General features: G+C 39.5%; 2 protein-coding genes across 2 annotated transcripts; one reads left to right on the top strand and one right to left on the bottom strand.

Annotated features, from left to right (window-relative positions):
• Positions 1-1745: 1745 nt before the first annotated feature.
• Positions 1746-2165, top strand: LOC100892409 (uncharacterized protein K02A2.6-like). The gene has a single exon (XM_003728293.1). The coding sequence runs from the start codon at positions 1746-1748 to the stop codon at positions 2163-2165; it is 420 nt and encodes a 139-aa protein (XP_003728341.1).
• A 6344-nt stretch (positions 2166-8509) lies between these two features.
• On the bottom strand, positions 8510-13020 carry LOC105440909. The gene is made up of 2 exons (XM_011671517.2): positions 11845-13020; positions 8510-9932 (listed from the first exon to the last, which is right to left on the bottom strand). Exon 2 carries the CDS (start codon positions 9894-9896, stop codon positions 8928-8930), a length of 969 nt encoding a protein of 322 aa, XP_011669819.2. The 5' UTR covers positions 9897-9932; positions 11845-13020; the 3' UTR covers positions 8510-8927.
• Positions 13021-23905: the final 10885 nt, after the last annotated feature.

Below are 23905 nucleotides of genomic sequence, written 5' to 3'. Positions count from 1 at the left end.
CAACAGTGATACGTAGGTGGGATAATATTTAGATGTTTATACAGATAAAATACGATAAAAAATAAAATATTAAAGCTAAGTTTCAATATTGGTTAAACAAGGTGATGTTCCTGAATTAAGCGAAATTGGCAAATTAATATTACCTCAGAGAGTATAAAGTGAAAAAACCTTAAATGAATTAAATATAGTGATGATGAAGATGTAATGTTGACATCGACAAAGATAAATATTAACAAGGTGATAGTCCTGAATTCAGCGAAATTGGCAAATTAATATTACATCAGAGAGTATAAAGTGAAGAAACCTTGAACGAATTAAATATAGTAATGATAAAGATGTAATGTTGACATCGACAAAGATAAATATTAACAAGTAAATAGGCTACTTCATATTGATTGACAAATTCTCAAGTTCTGTTATTAAATTGATATTGCACATAGAAGAAGAGATACGAAAGTAGCAATCAGTAGATGAAAATGCATGTGGGAATATAATCAAATACATTTTTGTTGACTCGATCATTGTCAGTTTTAGTTCAAAGATTCAAGGTGAATTAAGCAGTCTAACAATAGTAGGTATCGTTGAGGAATAATACCGGGTAGTCCGACAGAGGGGGGTATTGAGAAGATGTGAGGAGCGTAGGCGACGAGAGGACATATCACTACGTAAGGGAGGGAGAAGATCACGATGCCGGGGAGATTCCAACAGACTACGAGCAAAGGAATCCAGTAGTTGTTCATGACGCTCCGACATACGACAGATGGAGAGGTGCTCTAGAGCATGGTCGTAAGAGACATACTGGTCCTTCATAATGATGCGGCAGACACGTTTCTGGATTTTCTCAATATCATTGTACTGATTTGCAGATGCTTGGGGACCAAAGGGGAGATGAATACTCCAAAAGAGGACGTATGTAGGATGAGTAGATGTTCACTAAGTCACAACTTGGGATGGATGCCTTTCGAAGATGACTTATCATAAATACTCGCTTTCCCGCTCTTGATACCATATCACCAACTTGTTTGTCCCACTTGAGATTGGATTGTAAGTGCACGCTCAGTATTTTCTGGGATTCCGTTGTTTTCAGAGGCTCATCATTGAGACGCAAACAAGGAGTGTTGATGGTACGTTTCGTGAAGTTGACAGACATGGCATTGCTCTTGGTGGTATTGAATTTCATGTCATTGTCTTTACTCCAATTTTCTAATTCGTCAAGATGGTCCTGTAGTTTCGGTGGTGCCGATGTCGTGCGAATCTCGAGAAGGCTTAGGTCGTCAACATATTTCCAATGATGCTCAATATCATGTGCGGCATCATTCACCAGAGCTAGGAACATCAAAGGGCCTAGTTTTGTTCCCTGCGGAACTCCGCACGTCAAATGCCTTTCCTCGGAGATACAAGAGCCAACTCTAACAGCCTGGGTGCGATCAGTTAAGAAGCTGGTCGCGGTCTGAAGAACTGCTTCATTGACACCATACGTGAAGAGTTTGCGAATCACTATATTGTGGTTGACACGATCGAAGGCTTTAGAAAAATCTATCGTGCAATGGGACGCACAGTGGCCAGGCCTATCTAAGCCCTTGAGGATTGTATCCACTAAGCTCACCAAGTAGTGGGTTGTTGAACTGCCTTTAATGTTGCCAAACTGAAGTTACGTCAACAGAGTGTTGCGTTAGCCCATCAGGGACACTTGGGCATTGTAGGGACTAAGCTAGAGGCTTCGTATCAAGGTTTGGTGGCCTCAGATGGAGAAGGAGGTCGAACGCTATGTCAAGTCATGTCACGGATATCGGATAACATCTGCCATGCCTTCTCCAGAGCTGATTACCATTACACCACTGCCATCAGGACCATGGCAAACCATTGCTATTGATTTGTTGGGTCCTCTGCCATCGAAGGACTACAATTTTGTTGTTGTTGACTATGATAGTCTCTACTATGAGATTGACATCATGAAGGATAAATCTAGTGAAATGATCATTGCATCACTAGAGAAGATGTTCCTTCAACATGGTCTTCCATTCAGTGTTACATCTGACAACGGTCCTCACTACATATCGCAGACGTTTGAAGACTATCTCACCAGGAGAGCATCGGATCGAGGGTTGCCCCTCCACATCCAGCTGCGAATGGGGAGGTTGAGCGACAGAATAGGTCAATCATGAAAAGGGTTCGCATCGCCCAAGCTAAAAAAGAAAGACTGGAAAAGGGAAGTTAGGGAGTACATGTTCGCCTATATTGCACAACACCGCATAGTGTAACCGGTGTTGCTCCGGCTGAAATGATGTTCCAGCGAAAGCTGAGAACCAGACTTCCTGAAATGGAAAAAAATTATGAGGTTGGATGAAGAAGTCCGAGATAGGGATGCGATAAGAAAGCAAAAGAACAAGCTGTACATTGACGCAAAGAGAGGTGCAAAAGAGGGGGAATTGCACGAAGGAGACGAAGTGCTGTTGAAACTCGTCTAGTTCTGGACCCTTCTACTGATTTTTTTTTATTCGCCGACTATAAGCGTTAAGCCGAGTGATGGCGCGATCCTTAGTGACGGCGCGATCCCCGAGATACGCGCTGGTAGATAAATAAATGCGTTCATAACTTAGCACCTTCTTACCTTCAGGTAGGCTTAATCAATCCTAATAATGTACATAAGCATCATACACGGCAATTAGACAGTGGATGTCAACTTGTGCCCAGATTTCACATTGATTGTTATAATTGTAATCCAATTGTTTCTTCTATATTTGAATGGAATAAGCTAGATAATTCGATGAGAACGAGATTTTTTAAACAAAGTTGTAAATTGTGAATAGCTCAGACGGACATTCACTACGTGCATATTCTGTAATATTAACATGATTTATTCACATTATTGCGAATTCAATATTTTCCTATTGGCATTAGAGTTGAACTAGGTTAATGATATATGATTATTTTGCAAACGAGTATTCGTTTGTGCCAAATCTATTATTGCTGTGTTATATCTTTCTAAATTTACTATGCGACTTTATTTTAACTGTTCTGTATAAACGTTATCCTTTTTGTTGTAAGTATATTTATAATTATTCAGGACCCCATGGAAAACCATTACTTATTGGTGAATAGGCTACCCTGACAAAAAATATAAATATATAACAAATAAAATATGAATAAACATTTCTTGAAATGCGATTTCACCATTATTACATTTTGTGTTTCTTCAATTCGTTTTGACCAGTGTTTCCGTCAAATAATACAAATTGTTTTTATGGTAATGTGTTTTGTGAAGGCTGTTTCAAAAGAAGCGTTATTGAGATTGCGTTATTACCTGCACTCATGATATCAGGAAGGAATTTGCCAGTACTTTTAAAGGTAATACAAAGTTTTGGTATGGGGTCGTGAATTTGGTTCAAATGACCATATTGGAAGCATATGCGATCCTACAATATTCAGTGATCGTTGTCGCGGTTGAAATCGAGTCTAAAGTTATGAAATTGTTAATAATACACCCTCCATGTTGTATAGCTCCCTCTCAAGGTCAAGATTATAATTAGACTATAAAACAATGTTTTTTGACTAAAATCGACCGATTAGCTATTCTCGTTTGGAACTTATATATCACAACTATATATTCTGAGATTTTTCATGGTCGCAGCTACCATTGGACGGCCGTAGGCGCTATTTAAAAATTTATCAAAAGTTACCGGGAGCACCGGTAAATTTTTATATCAAAATTTTCTCGAAAGCAGAAGTGTTTTAGGTGCTAATTTTTCTAGTGCTTATAATGCATCCACAGGGGCATCCAAATATATCAACATTTCAAAGAATCACTTTCCACCCAATTTTCAAAATTGGCCAAAATTTTGTACTACCTTAAAGCAATTTTATACTGTTCATTTTGTATGCGATATTACCGTCACACGTCGTGGCACGTCAAAGACCGCGCTAATTTTTTAAAGCACTTCTACATCAGTAAAACGACGCACCGTGTGCAACGTGCATCATAAATTCATATAACAGGGCTTCACACTAACCTATTCGGACTGGGGTCAAGGTTCAAGGTTCAAGGTTCATTTTATTTCTTTCTTTCACAACATTTTTACATATAATAATAGAACAAAAAACAGCATAAGAAAAAACAATTTAAGTGCAATTTTAAGTCGATATATAATCCAAATGAAAGAAAGTGGAGACCTTAGAAAAGCTGGGCTTGTAATAGACCGAAAGCTTCAGTCTCTCTAATCGTCGGTTGTTCCACTGAGACTACGTCTGGCTCAACTAGACCTCCGATTATAGAGACTGAAGTCTGGGGACCTCTTTCTGTGAGGCACTGTACGGAACAAATGGTTCGGTTCGACCGGACCGCGATGAATGAGATATGCAACGAGATTTTCACTCTTTACATCCTCATAACTGCTGCAATTATAACACAAATTAAAAATAACATATATATAGCTTATTTGACTTACGATAGCTTGCTCATTTAGATCCTAAATTAATGATTAATCCGAGAAAGTCTCGTCGTCAACGTTATCCGTCTTGGTGTTAGTTGATGAATATTCATTTTTTCTTTTCGAACGTCCAATAGCTACCGTAGCTACGTACGAGTAAGCCCAGCTTGACCAACGAACTCCCACGAAACGAGTGCTCTGATTGGCCATTTATCTATGTTTTGGTAGGTTGACCCGGAAATATTTTGGCCGCCGGGTCATATAGCCCTATGTTCCGAGTGTATGAACGTTCGGAGATACAAATTGGATAATTCATATAAGTAAGTCCGTAAATTATCCATTTAATATTGAGTTATCAAATTTTGATAACTGTAATTAGGACAAATGACATACCGACCTAATTTACATCTGATTTGGAAATCAGGAAATTAGATCTAAATAAAGAAAATCGGGGAGAAAATGTCGTGGACGAAAATATGCACATATAGGCCTATAGCCACCCCCACGGTACGAGATCTCTGGGTTGCCATCTGTATTGGGGAATGACAACAAATGTCAGTTTTGTTAAAGAAATGACCCAAATCAGATGGTTATTGCTGTCTAGGCTTGTAAGAGCGAGGTCCCCATATAACATAATCCATCAATGTTTCACTTTTTAAAATGGTTCAAAGTTATCAAAACTACACATGATTAAATATGGGGGAAATATTTACAAAAGGGATAGCTTGAAATTTGAAAAGGAGAGGATGAAAATATATACAAAAGGATCGAGAGGAAAAAAGCAAACTGGAACGAGAAAAACAACAAAACAGAGAAAAACAGAGAAAGAAGAAAGTTATATGTATATAGGGGAAAATGGTATTTGGTGTAAAGAAAAAGAAAAATAGAAGAGAGGGGGGGGGGGGGGACGGGAGAGAGAGAGAATGTAAAATGCTGACATTTATATTGAATAATCAAACATGGGTTCGAAATGTTATGACCACCATTTGAAAGATTTTGGCCCTTTTAAGCGGCCCATGCAGTCATCCCTGGCGCATGTAAGTGTCGAGTCCTGGATATATTGTGACGCTAAATATTGATTTGCGTCGGCATTTTAAATGAAGAAGAAGATTGATTTATTTCGTCTTAGTAAATGGATCATTATACTTCAACTTATTCAGCCTGGTACCTTCAGGCACGTGGGAGCGACGTATCTTTTGCATCCGAAAATATTCCAACAACGAAAAGAAATAATCATTCACATCATTAAAGGTTTCTTTCTACTTCAAAATTCGCTTACCGTACCCCCGGCATTCTCTGGTTAACAAATTCATATATATATATATATATATAAATAATAATATTTGTTTTGAACAAAAGGAGGGGGAAAGTGAGAAAGCCACCATCCATTCCTTTGTTTTCACAGCCATGGGCACGTCGATTTACTTTGTTTTCTTTTGCAGCAAAATGATAACCCGGTGACCTGTATTATATTTAATGAGCAATAGATAATATCGTGTATGTCTTGTGAAGAAATCGCATACAGTGTACGAGCAATGGGATATTTGGTAAATACGCTGGATATAATCATGATAACAGTACCTTCAAGTCTTCCTTGTATCTTTTGTTCGAGTATACGGGTGATGGTACGGGCCCGGGGTACGAGTGTTATATCCATTGACTCAGGCGCGCCGGAAATAGTTTGAGATGGGGGGAGGGGGGGGGGGCAAAAATTCCAGGGGGCTCATCTTCCAAGGGCTGTGGCGTAATGAGCTCAAACGTTTGGAGGGGGGGGGGGCAGAAGAAAAATGTGCATAACCACCACTTTTACATGTTACATGCAGGCCTTATGAGTAGGAGTATTAACGATCAGGTATAGGCGAAGCGAGTGGAGCGTAAATTGACGTGGCCCGGTGGGGGACAAGGGGCAGAACCCCCGGAAGCTCAGGGGTTTTAGGTATTTAATTAAGGTCAGATAAGCATCCATGGGCCCACGTTAGGGCCGTTGGTGGGGTCCAGAGGGCAGAGCCTCCGGAAGCTCAGAGGTTTTAGGTATTTAATTATGGTCAGATAAGCATCCATGGGGCCACGTTAGGGCCGTTGGTGGGGTCCAGGGGAAAGAGCCTCCGGAAGCTCAGAGGCTTTAGGTATTTAGTTACGGTCAGGTGAGCATCCATGGGCCCGTCTTGGGGCCGTTGGTGGGGTCCATGGGGTAGATCCCCCGGAAGCTCAGGGGTTTTAGGTATTTAATTATGGTCAGATAAGCATCCATGGGGCCACGTTAGGGCTGTTGGTGGGGTCCAGGAGGCAGAGCCTCCGGAAGCTCAGAGGCTTTAGGTATTTAATTACGGTCAGGTGAGCATCCATGGGCCCGTCTTAGGGCCGTTGGTGGGGTCCTTGGGGTAGATCCCCCGGAAGCTCAGGGGTTTTAGGTTTAATTACGGTCAGATGAGCATCCCGGGGCCCGCCTTAGTGCCTTTGGTGGGGTTCAGGGGTCGAAGTCCCCGTAAGTTCAGGGGTTTTAAGCATTTAATTACGGTCAAATGAGCATATTTTGACACCTTATTTGTGACATTGGCAGGTCACTCATTTGTTCTCTCTCTCTCTTTATTTCTTTTCCTCTTTAACATTCTTTTTCAAAAGAGTGAGGGGGGCTCCGGCCCCGAGCCCCGCCGTTCTGCAGGCATGAAGGCTTCTAAACAAGCATATTTTTTCGCCCGACTGTAAATTTGGGAGTTTCTAATTTTCCAACAAACGCATAAAAGGGTTTGATTTATAAACAAAATTGAGAAAAAATACCGGACAATCATGTCATTTCAGCATCATTTGTAAATCACTGGTATCGAATTAGAAATAACCCATCCCCATAAGTACGCCAGTGTTCAGGGGCTCATTGTCTTTTCAACCCTAACATAAAAAACACACACACGCTTTTCCATCCTCTCACAATATTTCCACGATATGCACGTATCGCTATTATAAAATCGTCCATTGATAGATATAGGGGCATGTGGAATGATTAGGAAATTTAATCCCTGTTAACTTTCTTTTTCTGTGAATGATATGAATTTATATGTGATTCAATTCAGGTTTATATTATTTTTTTATGTTCTTTTTGGTTTAAAAAAAATACAAATCATCTTTAGGGGCCATAATGCGTTTTGCCCCCCCCCCACCCCCACTTCCTTTGCTCTTTCCAAAAGTCTGTAGTGTAATATATTTTTTTTTTTCTTTTTACAAAGGCCTATTTTTCAACACTACAATATAACATTATTGATTTTTGTCGTTGCTTCATCGGCTTCTTATCTTTCTCCTCTACCTTCATTTTTGTATACTTATTTTCCTTCATTTGTCTCCATCTTGTTGGTTCTTGTTGTGGTTATTGTAGTAATAGTTGTTGTGTTTCTTCTAGCTTATCCTTCTCCTCTTTGTCTTCCTTCATCTTCTTCTTCTTCTTCTCTTCCCCCTCCTCTTTCTTCTTCTTCTTATCCACATCTTTTCTCCTCTATTAAAACTACCATGTTTTTTTCAAGAGCTTATAACTGGAAGGCCGGATACGGGGTCACCCTTCCATGCGATGCAGTGTCCGCTTCCAAAGTCCAACAGATCACAATACTTTCTTCACAACGTTTGGTATAACATGGCCAAATCTCAAAACTATCAAACCAATAATAGACCCCGAATATTCAAAGATCTTCAATCCCTCTTTGTACATTTTGAAATAATCACTCCTACAGCGAGGGAGGTGTTACATAAATTAATAGGCTTTGTTTCCACTTTTCAAAGAATACTTCCACCTGTGTATCATGGAGTGTGCATAAATGAATAATAAGTACATCATTTTCATGAGCACGTATCGAGTATATTGTCTCCGTGTATTTCACAATTTGGTCTGCAATTACCTTTATCTGCTCATGCTCAGACTGCAACGTTGAACTGGCTCAGCAATAGGGACTTTTAGATTTGCACGTCGACAGCTTTGACTGCAACGTTTGGCGTCATTTTAAGGCACTGCGCATGCGTTACGTCGTCTCGGTCGGCGATGGAGAATGCGTCGACCTTGATTTTTCCTAAATCTAGTACATACATACATACAAATAGTAAGATTAAACGAGAACTTACGTTTGAAGTTTGATCGTTATTTTATGAATAATTAGAGGGAAGAGTATATATGAGAGCCCGCCCGCGCATGCGCAATCATTCTTTGAAGCAATCGTGGCTACTGTTGGAAAAATAGTCCTGAAGAAAATAGAAGCTGCCGAGAACTGCCTTAAGTTGACCTTTATGATAAAGGGAGGGAGAGGTGGGCATATATACTCTTCCCTCTAATTATTCATAAAATAACGATCAAACTTCAAACGTAAGTTCTCGTTTAATCTTACTATTTTACTTCATAATTCTCGGTCGAGAATATATGAGATTTCAAAGATCAGTAGTCACGATGCTGTAGTAACAGTGTGCACCAATAAAAAGTCGTACTGACCTGTGGGCACCGTAACAATGATGTGGCTCCCTGACCCATCATGGAACGTTTATGGAGCTGAAAATACCTGCCTTCGTTGATACAACAGTCGTATCAAAAGGAGCTGGTGATTCCACAGGCTTGTTGTAAAATTTCTCAAATGTCTTTTCATTTGCCCATCCGGCTTGTTTAAGGATGTCCGATATCGGTATATTTTGCCTATTAGCCGAAGATGTGGATGCTGCTCTGGTAGAATGAACTCTAAACTTCGTCGTGTCTATGCCAGAAGCTTTAAGGATCGCTTTGATCCATCTAGCGATTGTGTCTTTGCTTGCTCGCTTGTGAGGCTTCTGATAGGTGACAAACAGATGTTTCTCCGTCTCTCTAATATCCTTAGTTCTGTGGATGTATTGTCGCAAATAATGCACTACACAAATGCGTTTGTCTTGCGAAAAGGCATTCAATTTTAGGGTCATTCCAATATTCCCTGGTCTGCTTTGCTTTAGCAGTTCATCAGCAAAGATTTCCACTGAATCAGTCTTAAAGTTAACATTGTCAATATTCATGTAATGAAGTGTTTGCACTCTCTGTGCTGAAACTGATGCTAGCAACATGCTGAGTTTAAGTGTTAATTCACGTAGAGGCATCTTATGAGCCGGCGTCAATCGGCGAAGGTAGTCTAAGACGATGCTGACATCCCATATGCCGCTGTATCTAGGCGTGGGTGTCCTGAGTTGGAACACTCCTTTCAAGTATCTGCAAACCAAAGGATGTGTTCCGACTGTATAGCTGCAATCTTCCAATAAAACAAACGACGCAAGGGCACTTCTTGCAGTGTTGATGGCGCTGTAGCCAACATTTTCTCTGTAGTACATTTGATTGAAAAATTCCAGCAATCTTTCCCCCTTTGTGTGGGTCCATGGCAATTTTTGAGATTGGCAAAACTTTTTCCATTTCATTATATAAGTGTTGTACTGTTTCTTTGTGGAGTTTCTCCAAGAAGCTCCCAAAATTCTTGCCGATTCCATGGTTAGTCCTTGTGAAGCAAAGTGTCTGTTCCAAACCTGCAACACAAGAGAGATATATTGGTTAATGGATGTGGCGTACCAGATACTGGTTGTGTGAGTAATGTCTTCGACCGCGGGAGAGGCAACGGTCTCTCAAGCAACATATCATTCAAAATCGGGAACCAAGCTTGGGTTGGCCAATTTGGTACTATTAACAACCCTCGTGCCTTGTCTTTCCTTATTTTGTGTAGGCATCTGGGAACAAGACTGAACGGTGGGAATGCATAGAAATTCATGCGACCCCAATCAAGTGTGAACGCATCTACTGCCCAAGCAGTAGGATCAGGCATCCAAGAAACATATATAGGAAGTTGTGCATTCAGCCTTGATGCAAATAGGTCAATTTCGGGAAGACCATATAACCTCACTATGTTGTCGAAAACATTCTTGTCAAGCGTCCACTCAATGTTGTCATTGAATTTACGTGACATGTAGTCTGCTTCTGTATTCTGCGTACCTGGTAAATGGGCAGCCGTAATCCAAATGTTTCTTTCAGAACACCACCCCCATATTTGTAGGGCAGCCTCATTACAAGAGGGAGACCTTATTCCCCCCATGTTGTTTAGATAAGCAACAGCCGTTGTGTTGTCTATTCTTAGCAAGACATGAGCATTCCTCAAATGGGGACAGAAGGCTTTTAGCCCGAAACCAGCTGCTAACGTTTCTAGATAATTTATTTCATTTGTTTTAGCTCTGATTAATTCTTCACTATTCCACCTGCCACCTGATTTTGTCTTCAAATCAGTGGCACCCCAACCACTACCGCTGGCATCTGTACGTAATTCTAGAGTGATTTTCTCTTGCGCCAGCGGACGAAAAACTGAATGAATATTTGTGGCCCACCATTCCAATTCATTTCTCGCCTCTGCAGATAATTGCATAGGACGATCGAAATGGCCTCTGCTGCCTTTCAAGGCTGTAATTTTGTCTTTTTCCAGTGCTCTATAATGTAAAGGTCCATATTGAGCAGCGGGGAAGGTGGCTACTAATTTCCCAATTACTATCGCTACTTCGCGAATAGATGGGGCCCTCATTCTGAGCAAACCCTTGCAAACCTCTCTGATTTCTTGACTCTTGTTTTCTGGTAGGGTGATGGTCATTTCAAGTGTATTGAGCTTAAAACCAAGAAAAACAACTTCATGTGACAGTTCTAGTACCGATTTATCAGGGTGAATAATGAATCCCAATTTTGAGTGGAGTTCAGTTGTTGCTTTCACTGCTCTCTCCGTTTGAGCCTTTGTTTTTCCTATGATGATTGTGTCATCAAGATAAGCAAAAACCAAGTAACCAGACTTTCTCAAAGTGGCAAGCAAAGGTTTGAGCAGTTTTGTAAATAGCCTGGGGGCCGACGACAGCCCATTTGGCAAAGCCTTGTATTGCCATAATTGGCCATTCCAAAAGAAGCGGAGGTACTTTCTAGAATTAGCGTGAATAGGTACTGTATAATATGCATCACGCAAGTCGACTGAAGCCCTAAAATATCCTTGTGAAAGGAGGGACATGACGGAGTAAATATTGTCCATTTTGAAATGCTGATAGGTTATGCTCTTGTTCAACTCGGACAAGTCCAAGATCAAGCGTACTCCCCCATTCCTTTTCATTCTGGTAAAGATCTGTGATAAGAATTCGCCTTTTGAGTGTACGCATGATTCTATCACACCTTTGTTTTCGAGGTTTTGAATTTCCTTGTTAATTTTTGTCATTTCCTCTGTGTTCCGTTTGTACGGAAAAAGAGGTTTATCCCGTGAGGGTGGAAATTTATCTTGATCAAATTCAAGTTCATAACCTTTGACTGCATTCAGCAAAAATTTGTCTGAAGTCAATTTGTCCAGCTAAGATAGAATGGCTTCAGTCGACCACCGACCATATTATCAATAATATCAAGTTGAGAAGATTTTGAGGCACTTACCCCTTCGGCGCCTTGGGCTGGAAAGCTAAGGCGGCTGCCTATTTCCTCCCCTGATTGTGTTGGTAGGGTTGAAAGTGCTTTCTCTCTTTTGCCGGCTTTCCCGCCGCTGCTGTTGGGGTGTATGTGTGAGGAGTGAAGGTTTTCCTGAATGTGTTTCCCCTCCACGACTTGTGCCCTAAAAAAGGGCGCCCCGAAGATCCAGGCATAGCCTGTGATGTCGACCAGCCTGCTTGTTTCATCTTTTGTCTGGCATCTTCATTATACCTCTTGTATGGATGATATGAGTTTGCTGGCTTTGTTTGGGTCTCATCATGACCCCCTCGGTTACTTTGAGCTGGTCCTGAAGGTCTTTGACTTGTTTACCAAGATTGTCTCCAAAAAGAAACTTGGTCACCTTGTTTGAGGGCTTGCAGAATTGGCGGAAATCGTTGTGAACTTCAGGCTTGATAAGGTCTTTCCTAAGCGAGTTCACGCTGAAGTTTGCGTCGCAGAGCAGTGCTAAGGCATCTTGTTGTTGATCAGTCATGGTGGCTGGATCGAGCGTATTTGCGAACGCGCAAATTCCTTTAGTCAGCGATTTCTGCACATTTTCCAGCTTGAAATCCCGTGATCTGAAAGATGTCGACATTCGTTCCCAAATGGTGTTGTTGACTTTGGGAACGTCCAGCAAATCGCAGTTTTCTGGTCAGGGGTACTTATCCGCTGCTTCGGCCAAGGATTTATCCTCCATTTTTTGCTCCATCATGTAGGTGATTGCGTCAGCAATCTCCCCATTAATCGGTCGCCCGAGGGTCGACTGTACTGCAAATTTGGCGGCTAATTGAGGAATTTTAACTTCCTGCGATAGTTCTTCTGTTTCATGCTTTCCTTGATTAAAATCATGAAAGTCCAAGTCATCATCATCATCATCTCTGTCAAGCAGAAAATGATCGTCGGGCTGACCAGCACGTGGTTCAGGCTCAGTCAATTCAGCGCCGTGGCTGCCGACAGCAGTCCCCGACGACATAGGTAAAGCGTCCACGACGCGGGAAATCATCACCTCCAACTTCTCGAGTCGCGACATTATTTGAGAGTTTTCAATCCCAGGGCTTGGCTGAGCCTTACTCTGGGTATGGATTGTACAGTTTGGCTTTGCCTTGCTGTTCTTGATCTTGTTTGTCGCCGCCGAGCTTGGCTTGGCCTTGCTCGGCATCGCCGTCCTTACGGCCCTGTTTCTGCCGCTTGTCCCTCGCGGCCGCACCGGAGCCAGTCACGGCGCCGGGGCTTTTGACAGTAGTGTTGGTCGCCGTAGTGGTGTCGGTCACGCTGGCGTCAAACCCGCGCGTTTCCATGTTGAGAATACGAGAAAAACCCACCAAGATAATCACAAAAGTAGAAAAACCGACGTGAAGAATGAAGGCCAAGGTCCAAACAACTAAATAAATGTCCAAAGGATCCGAAAAACTTCCGATTGCGAAGATTATGATTGATTTGCGCTACGAAAAAACTAGTGATCGCACTAGTAAAATATGCGGAACGATAATGATTGCGCATGCGCGGGCGGGCTCTTATATATTCTCGACCGAGAATTATGAAGTAAAATTGATACTTATATCGCGCCTTTACATGCTCAAGGTACTAGTATGCCGCGTGCGCTTAAAATATACAGTTCCTCAGGTAGACAAAGGAACATCCCTTCCCTGCTATTATGTAAAAATATGTAGAACAGGTGTCACATGCATATAATAATAATAATAATAATAATAATAATAATAATAGCCTAATAGTCCACTCCAAATTGTATTAAACCGAAACGGAAATTCTTTTTGCCCAATTAATCGTGAGCCCGGCAGCCACTGAGCAGCGCCAGATCGACGTTGCTCTATCCCTTATTGTTGAACGCCAAACAAGGTAGCAACAACTCCCATCTTTTAACGTCTTTTGGTATGACGCGGCCGGGGTTCGAACCCACGACCTCCCGGTTGTGAGGCGGACGCTCTACTGACTGAGCCAACACTCCGGTATATTTACCTGTTAAACACATTTTTACATAATAGCAGTGAAGGGATGTTCTTTTGTTGAGGGTAGAATGAGGAACTGTATATTTTGTCCTCTTTCTTTGTCCGTGATGTTCATATAGTGTTACTTCCTGCATGCATGTATATCGTCGAGTGCAATCTAAAATATTTCTAATTGCAGTCAACATGGGCAGTTGAGAACGTTGACACGCATGATCAGTCGGCGTTCGTTGAGTTCTCGTCCACTCAATCTAAGAGTCCCTATTGATGCCGAAACAAACGAAACAAAACAAGAGCAATCAACAAATGGCGGGGGAGGGGAGGTCCCTGCGATAAGATAAAGAGAATGGCGAAAGTTTTAAATAAATCGGACAAAATTAATAATGAGAATGTTATGAATGTTTGAACATTATGAGATCACTAAATCTATGCGAATCTCAAATCGGCAGTTTATTCAATGGATTGTGACGTAGTCGTGGATACTCTCTCGCTTGTCGTGTACAAAGATATCATCAAATATTTTTCTCATTAGTGCCTTCTTCCTTGGGGCGCTGCTCAATATACATTGTGGATAGTATATGATCATAGGTTCTCTAAAGAGAAAAGATCCTCCCGATTCATAATCATTTTGAAAAATTGAATTATAGTCATTTTGCGGGATGGAGATGTCCGCCACTACATCACAGAGACCTTAACGATTCAGCAAATATGAAGAGCCTATACCTGTAGTGATTACAGTTTTCAAATATTTATGTCTTTCTGTCTGTTTGTCCAATTTCATTTTAACTTCCACTAGTCTACTTCTCTGATTTTTCTGCTTTCCTTCAGAGTAGTTTGCTATCAAGGTACACAATTATCATTGGATGCTATGAATATCAAACTTGCCACAAATCACAACATTTATGAAATAGAGAAAAAGTTTTTACTACTTACAAACCAGAAAGAAAATCAACAAAATTGATAGTAATACTGTTCATACTAGGTTTTGAGTCAGGACTGACTTTGGATTAGCCTATCCGATATGCGTCGGGCTTTCTGGCAAGTAGGCTTGTACTAATCGTGTTATAATCATGGTTAGGCGTTAACACACACAAAAGATGTTGTATTGCCCTTTGCGACCGACCCCAAAATCTTGAAATCTACGGTCGGCTTTTATTTTTATTTGTCTAATTATTTTTTTCACCGATTTTTAGAAAAAATGTATAAAGGTAATACAAAGTTTTGGTATGGGGTCATGAATTTGGTTCAAATGAACATATTAAAAGCATATGCGATCCTACAATATTTAATGATCGTTGTCGCAGTTGAATTCAAGTCTAAAGTGAGGAAATTGTAAATAATAAACTCTTTATGTTGTATCGCGCCCTCTCAAGACTGATATTAATTTAGCTTTTAAACAATGTTTCTGGACTACAATCGACCAATTTTGTATTTCCGTTTGGAACTGCATATTCTGAGAATTTCATGGTCACAGCTAATACCATGGAATGGCCTTAGGCGCTATTTCAAGTATTTGAAATTTACTGGGTGCACCGGTAAATTTTGATTAATTCAATTTCTCGAAAGCAGTGTTTTAGGGGCTAAATTTGTTAGCGCTTATAATAAATCCACAGGGGCATCCAAATATATCAACATTTTAAAGAATTACTATCCTTCCCATTTTCAGAATTTCCCAAAACTTTGCATTACCTTTCATGAATAAATAAATATGTATTAAAGCATTCAAAACTAAGAAAAATAGCAGCCCAAAGAGGGAGAAAAAAAAAGAAGAAGAAAAATTCCGAACGACCGACCCATGCTTTGGCACCTAAAGGGCAATACAACATCTCATTTTTGGCCTTGCCTTATGGAGAGGACAATCGGCGAGGGCTTACTTTGGATCCGACTATATACTCTGGACGTTATATGCACCAAAAGTTTAGGTTTGTTCTGGACATTGGTTGATATGCGCTCAAATAAAACCTTTTTAATGTCGGCTGCTAGAATTTTTGCACCCCCTATTCGATGAGGTATATAAAAATCTACTTTTCATGTAAGTTTAGGCATATTTAATGCAAATGGGAATTAGCGGGGAATGTATTAAAGCCCGAAACCCCTTCACCGATATGGTCTACATGTTAAGCGCTATACGTTTAGGTTTGTTCTGCCACATTGGTTAATATACGCTAAAATAAGACCTTTTTAATGTCGGTTGCTAGCATTTTTACACCACGTATTCGATGGGGTATAAAATAATCTACATTTCATGCGAGGTTAAGCACATTTAAAGCAAATGGGAAATTAGCAACGAATGTATTAACCCCCACCCCCTTCTATATACTGTAGACGTTATATGCACCAAAAGTTTAGGTTTGTTCTGGACATTGGTTGATATGCGCTCAAATAAAACCTTTTTAATGTCGGCTGCTAGAATTTTTGCACCCCGTATTCGATGAAGAATATAATAATCTACATTTCATGTGAGTTTCAGCAAAATTAAGGAAAAATGGGAAATAGCGGCGACTGTATTAAAGCCCGAAACCCCCTTCACCGATATGGTCTACATGTTAAGCGCTATACGTTTAGGTTTGTTCTGCCACATTGGTTCATATACGCTTAAATAAGACCTTTTTAATGTCGGTTGCTAGAATTTTTGCACCACGTATTCGATGAGGTATATAATAATCTACATTTCATGTGAGTTTTAGCACATTTAAAGCAAATGGGAAATTAGCAACGATTGTATTAACCCCCACCCCCTTCTATATACTCTGGACGTTATATGCACCAAAAGTTTAAGTTTGTTCTGGACATTGGTTGATATGCGCTCAAATAAAACCTTTTTAATGTCGGCTGGTAGAATTTTTGCACCCCGTATTCGATGAGGTATATAATAATCTACATTTCATGTGAGTTTCAGCACATCTAAAGCAAATGGGAAATAAGCAACGAATGTATTAACCCGCACCCCCTTCTATATACTCTGGACGTTATATGCGCCAAACGTTTAGGTTTGTTCCGGACATTGGTTGAAATACGCTCAAATAAGACCTTTTTATTGTCAGCTGTTAGATTTTTTGCACCCCGTTTTGGGTGAGGTATATAATAATCTACATTTCATGTAAGTTTCAGCACATTTAAAGTAAATGGGAATTAGCGGCGAATGTATTAAAGGCCGAAAATCCATTCACCGATTTACTCTACATTTTATGCGCTACTAACGAATTATTGGGTTTGGACATTGGTTGATATGCGGTCAAATAAGACCTTTTTAATGTCGGCTGCTAGAGTTTGTGCACCCTGTATTCAATGAGGTATATAATAATCTACAAATCATGTGAGTTTAGGCACATTTAAAGCAAATGGGAATTAGCGGCGAATCTTTTAAAGGTCGAAACACCATTCACCAAAATATACTCTACATGTCATGCGCTCCTAACGAAATATATTTGTTTTGGACATTGGTTGATATGCGCTCAAATAAAACCTTTTTAATGTCGGCTGCTTGCATTTTTGCACCCCGTATTCGATAAGGTATATAATAATCTACATTTCATGTGAGTTTCAGCACATTTAAATTAAATGGGAAATTAGCAACGAATGCATTAACCCCCACCCCTTCTATATACTCTGGACGTTATATGCACCAAAAGTTTAGGTTTGTTCTGGACATTGGTTGATATGCGCTCAAATAAAACCTTTTTAATGTCGGCTGCTAGAATTGTTGCACCCCGTATTCGATGAGGTATATAATAATCTACATTTCATGTGAGTTTAAGCACATTTAAAGCAAATGGTAAAATTAGCAACGAATCTATTAACCCCCACCCCTTCTATATATACTCTGGACGTTATATGCACCAAAAGTTTAGGTTTGTTCTGGACATTGGTTGATATGCGCTCAAATAAAACCTTTTTAATGTCGGCTGCTAGAATTTTCACACCCCGTATTCGATGAGGTATATAATAATCTACATTTCATGTGAGTTTCAGCAAAATTAAGGCAAATGGGAAATAGCGGCGACTGTATTAAAGCCCGAAACCCCCTTCACCGAGATGGTCTACATGCTAAGCGCTATACGTTTAGGTTTGTTCTGCCACATTGGTTGATATACGCTCAAATAAGACCTTTTTAATGTCGGTTGCTAGAATTTTTGCACCACGTATTCGATGAGGTATATAATAATCGATATTTCATGTGAGTTTAAGCACATTTAAAGCAAATGGGAAATTAGCAACGAATGTATTTACCCCACCCCCTTCTATATACTGTGGACGTTATATGCACACAAAGTTTAGGTTTGTTCTGGACATTGGTTGATATGCGCTCAAATAAATTCTTTTTAATGTCGGCTGGTAGAATTTTTGCACCCCGTATTCGATGAGGTATATAATAATCTACATTTCGTGTGAGTTTCAGCACATTTAAAGCAAATGGGAAATCAGCAACGAATGCATTAACCACATCCCCTTTTTATATACTCTAGACGTTATATGCGCCAAACGTTTAGGTTTGTTCTGGACATTGGTTGATATGCGCTCAAATAAGACCTTTTTAATGTCGGCTGCTAGAATTTTTGCACCCCGTATTCGATGAGGTATATAATAATCTACATTTCATGTGAGTTTAGGCACATTTAAAGCAAATGGGAATTAGCGGCGAATCTTTTAAAGGTCGAAACACCATTCACCAAAATATACTCTACATGTCATGCGCTCCTAACGAAATATATTTGTTTTGGACATTGGTTGATATGCGCTCAAATAAAACCTTTTAAATGTCGGCTGCTAGAATTTTTGCACCCCCTATTCGATGAGGTATATAAAAATCTACTTTTCATGTAAGTTTAGGCACATTTAATGCAAATGGGAATTTGCGGGGAATGTATTAAAGCCCGAAACCCCTTCACCGATATGGTCTACATGTTAAGCGCTATACGTTTAGGTTTGTTCTGCCACATTGGTTAATATACGCTCAAATAAGACCTTTTTAATGTCGGTTGCTAGAATTTTTGCACTCCGTATTCGATGAGGTATATAATGTTCGACATTTTATGTGAGGTTAAGCACATTTAAAGCAAATGGGAAATCAGCAACGAATGTATTAACCCCCATCCCATTTTATATACTCTAGACGTTATATCCACCAAAAGTTTAGGTTTGTTCTGGACATTGGTATATATGAGCTCAAATAAAACCTTTTTAATGTCGGCTGCTAGAATTTGTGCACCCCGTATTCGATGAGGTATATAATAATCTACATTTCATGTGAGTTTCAGCAAAATTAAGGAAAAATGGGAAATAGCGGCGACTGTATTAAAGCCCGAAACCCCCTTCACCGATATGATCTACATGTTAAGCGCTATACGTTTAGGTTTGTTCTGCCACATTGGTTCATATACGCTTAAAAAAGACCTTTTTAATGTCGGTTGATAGAATTTTTGCACCACGGATTCGATGAGTATATAATAATCGACATTTCATGTGAGTTTTAGCACATTTAAAGCAAATGGGAAATTAGCAACGATTGTATTAACCCCCACCCCCTTCTATATACTCTGGACGTTATATGCACCAAAAGTTTAAGTTTGTTCTGGACATTGGTTGATATGCGCTCAAATAAAACCTTTTTAATGTCGGCTGGTAGAATTTTTGCACCCCGTATTCGATGAGGTATATAATAATCTACATTTCATGTGAGTTTAGGCACATTTAAAGCAAATGGGAATTAGCGGCGAATCTTTTAAAGGTCGAAACCCCATTCACCAAAATATACTCTACATGTCATGCGCTCCAAACGAAATATATTTGTTTTGGACATTGGTTGATATGCGCTCAAATAAAACCTTTTTAATGTCGGCTGCTTGAATTTTTGCACCCCGTATTCGATAAGGTATATTATAATCTACATTTCATGTGAGTTTCAGCACATTTAAATTAAATGGGAAATTAGCAACGAATGCATTAACCCCCACCCCTTCTATATACTCTGGACGTTATATGCACCAAAAGTTTAAGTTTGTTTCGGACATTGGTTAATATCCGCTCAAATAAAACCTTTTTAATGTCGGCTGGTAGAATTTTTGCACCCCGTATTCGATGAGGTATATAATAATCTACATTTCATGTGATTTTCAGCACATTTAAAGCAAATAGGAAATCAGCAACGAATGTATTAACCCCCAGCCCCTTTTATATACTCTGGGCGTTATATGCGCCAAACGTTTAGGTTTGTTCTGGACGTTGGTTGATATGCGCTCAAAAAAGACCTTTTTATTGTCAGCTGCTAGAATTTTTGCACCCCGTATTCGATGAGGTATATAATAATCTACATTTCATGTGATTTTCAGCAAAATTAAGGCAAATGGAAAATAGCGGCGACTGTACTAAAGCCCGAAACCCCCTTCACCGATATGGTCTACATGTTAAGCGCTATACGTTTAGGTTTGTTCTGCCACATTGGTTGATATACGCTCAAATAAGACCTTTTTAATGTCGGTTGCTAGAATTTTTGCACCACGTATTCGATGAGGTATATAAAAATCGACATTTCATGTGAGTTTCAGCACATCTGAAGCAAATGGGAAATCAGCAACGAATGTATTAACCCGCACCCCCTTCCATTTACTCTTGACGTTATATGCGCCAAACGTTTAGGTTTGTTCTTGACATTGGTTAAAATACGCTCAAATAAGACCTTTTTATTGTCAGCTGTTAGATTTTTTGCACCCCGTTTTGGGTGAGGTATATAATAATCTACATTTCATGTAAGTTTCAGCACATTTAAAGCAAATGGAAATTAGCGGCAAATGTATTTAAGGCCGAAAATCCATTTACCGATTTACTCTACATGTTATGCGCTACTAACGAAATATTGGGTTTGGACATTGGTTGATATGCGGTCAAATAAGACCTTTTTAATGTCGGCTGCTAGAATTTGTGCACCCTGTATTCAATGAGGTATATAATAATCTACAATTCATGTGAGTTTAGGCACATTTAAAGCAAATGGGAATTAGCCGTGAATCTTTTAAAGGTCGAAACCCCATTCACCAAAATATACTCTACATGTCATGCGCTCCTAACGAAATATATTTGTTTTGGACATTGGTTGATATGCGCTCAAATAAAACCTTTTTAATGTCGGCTGCTTGAATTTTTGCACCCCGTATTCGATAAGGTGTATAATAATCTACATTTCATGTGAGTTTCAGTACATTTAAATTAAATGGGAAATTAGCAACGAATGCATTAACCCCCACCCCTTCTATATACTCTGGAAGTTATATGCACCAAAAAAATTAAGTTTGTTCTGGACATTGGTTGATATGCGCTCAAATAAAACCTTTTTAATGTCGGCTGCTAGAATGTTTGCACCCCGTATTCGATGAGGTATATAATAATCTACATTTCATGTGAGTTTAAGCACATTTAAAGCAAATTGTAAAATTAGCAACGAATCTATTAACCCCCACCCCTTCTATACACTCTGGACGTTATATGCACCAAAAGTTTAAGTTTGTTCTGGACATTGGTGAATATCCGCTCAAATAAAACTTTTTTAATGTCGGCTGCTAGAATTTTTGCACCCCGTATTCGATGAGGTATATAATAATCTACATTTGATGTGAGTTTCAGCTAATTTAATGCAAATGGGAAGTCAGCAGCAATTGTATTACCCCCCACCCCCTTTTATATACTCTGGACGTTATATGCGCCAAACGTTTAGGTTTGTTCTGGCCGTTGGTTGATATGCGCTCAAATAAGATCTTTTTATTGTCAGCTGCTAGAATTTTTGCACCCCGTATTCGATGAGGTATATAATAATCTACATTTCATGTGATTTTCAGCAAAATTAAGGCAAATGGAAAATAGCGGCGACTGTACTAAAGCCCGAAACCCCCTTCACCGATATGGTCTACATGTTAAGCGCTATACGTTTAGGTTTGTTCTGCCACATTGGTTGATATACGCTCAAATAAGACCTTTTTAATGTCGGTTGCTAGAATTTTTGCACCACGTATTCGATGAGGTATATAATAATCGACATTTCATGTGAGTTTCAGCACATCTGAAGCAAATGGGAAATCAGCAACGAATGTATTAACCCGCACCCCCTTCTATATACTCTGGACGTTATATGCGCCAAACGTTTAGGTTTGTTCTGGACATTGGTTGAAATACGCTCAAATAAGACCTTTTTATTGTCAGCTGTTAGATTTTTTGCACCCCGTTTTGGGTGAGGTATATAATAATCTGCATTTCATGTAAGTTTCAGCACATTTAAAGCAAATGGAAATTAGCGGCAAATGTATTAAAGGCCGAAAATCCATTTACCGATTTACTCTACATGTTATGCGCTACTAACGAAATATTGGGTTTGGACATTGGTTGATATGCGGTCAAATAAGACCTTTTTAATGTCGGCTGCTAGAATTTGTGCACCCTGTATTCAATGAGGTATATAATAATCTACAATTCATGTGAGTTTAGGCACATTTAAGGCAAATGGGAATTAGCGGCGAATCTTTTAAAGGTCGAAACCCCATTCACCAAAATATACTCTACATGTCATGCGATCCTAACGAAATATATTTGTTTTGGACATTGGTTGATATGCGCTCAAATAAAACCTTTTTAATGTCGGCTGCTTGAATTTTTGCACCCCGTATTCGATAAGGTATATAATAATCTACATTTCATGTGAGTTTCAGTACATTTAAATTAAATGGGAAATTAGCAACGAATGCATTAACCCCCACCCCTTCTATATACTCTGGACGTTATATGCACCAAAAAATTTAAGTTTGTTCTGGACATTGGTTGATATGCGCTCAAATAAAACCTTTTTAATGTCGGCTGCTAGAATTTTTGCACCCCGTATTCGATGAGGTATATAATAATCTACATTTCATGTGAGTTTAAGCACATTTAAAGCAAATGGTAAAATTAGCAACGAATCTATTAACCCCCACCCTTTCTATATACTCTGGACGTTATATGCACCAAAAGTTTAAGTTTGTTCTGGACATTGGTGAATATCCGCTCAAATAAAACTTTTTTAATGTCGGCTGCTAGAATTTTTGCACCCCGTATTCGATGAGGTATATAATAATCGACATTTCATGTGATTTTCAGCAAAATTAAGGCAAATGGAAAATAGCGGCGACTGTACTAAAGCCCGAAACCCCCTTCACCGATATGGTCTACGTGTTAAGCGCTATACGTTTAGGTTTGTTCTGCCACATTGGTTGATATACGCTCAAATAAGACCTTTTTATTGTCAGCTGTTAGATTGTTTGCATCCCGTTTTGGGTGAGGTATATAATAATCTACATTTCATGTAAGTTTCAGCACATTTAAAGATAATGGAAATTAGCGGCAAATGTATTAAAGGCCGAAAATCCATTTACCGATTTACTCTACATGTTATGCGCTACTAACGAAATATTGGGTTTGGACATTGGTTGATTTGCGGTTAAATAAGACCTTTTTAATGTCGGCTGCTAGAATTTGTGCACCCTGTATTCGATGAGGTATATAATAATCTACAAATCATGTGAGTTTAGGCACATTTAAAGCAAATCGGAATTAGCGGCGAATCTTTTAAAGGTCGAAACCCCATTCACCAAAATATACTCTACATGTCATGCGCTCCTAACGAAATATATTTGTTTTGGACATTGGTTGATATGCGCACAAATAAAACCTTTTTAATGTCGGCTGCTAGAATTGTTGCACCCCGTATTCGATGAGGTATATAATAATCTACATTTCATGTGAGTTTCAGCACATCTTAAGCAAATGGGAAATCAGCAACGAATGTATTAACCCGCACCCCCTTCTATATACTCTGGACTTCATATGCACCAAAAGTTTAGGTTTGTTCTGGACATTGGTTGATATGCGCTCAAATAAAACCTTTTTAATGTCGGCTGGTAGAATTTTTGCACCCCGTATTCGATGAGGTATATAATAATCTACATTTCATGTGAGTTTCAGCACATTTAAAGCAAATGGGAAATCAGCAACGAATGTATTAACCCCCATCCCCTTTTATATACTCTAGACGTTATATGCACCAA

Source organism: Strongylocentrotus purpuratus, unplaced genomic scaffold (assembly GCF_000002235.5).
Source record: "Strongylocentrotus purpuratus isolate Spur 01 unplaced genomic scaffold, Spur_5.0 spur5_scaffold_16, whole genome shotgun sequence".
Classification (NCBI taxonomy): domain Eukaryota; kingdom Metazoa; phylum Echinodermata; class Echinoidea; order Camarodonta; family Strongylocentrotidae; genus Strongylocentrotus; species Strongylocentrotus purpuratus.
Note: the sequence above shows the minus strand (reverse complement) of the source record. Positions and strands in the feature narration are given on the sequence as shown.

What these genes read in the sequence shown, in the direction of transcription:
- LOC105440909 (XM_011671517.2), bottom strand. Translation starts at nt 9,896, where the DNA reads ATGGAATCGGCAAGAATTTTGGGAGCTTCTTGGAGAAACTCCACAAAG.
- LOC100892409 (XM_003728293.1), top strand. Translation starts at nt 1,746, where the DNA reads ATGGAGAAGGAGGTCGAACGCTATGTCAAGTCATGTCACGGATATCGG.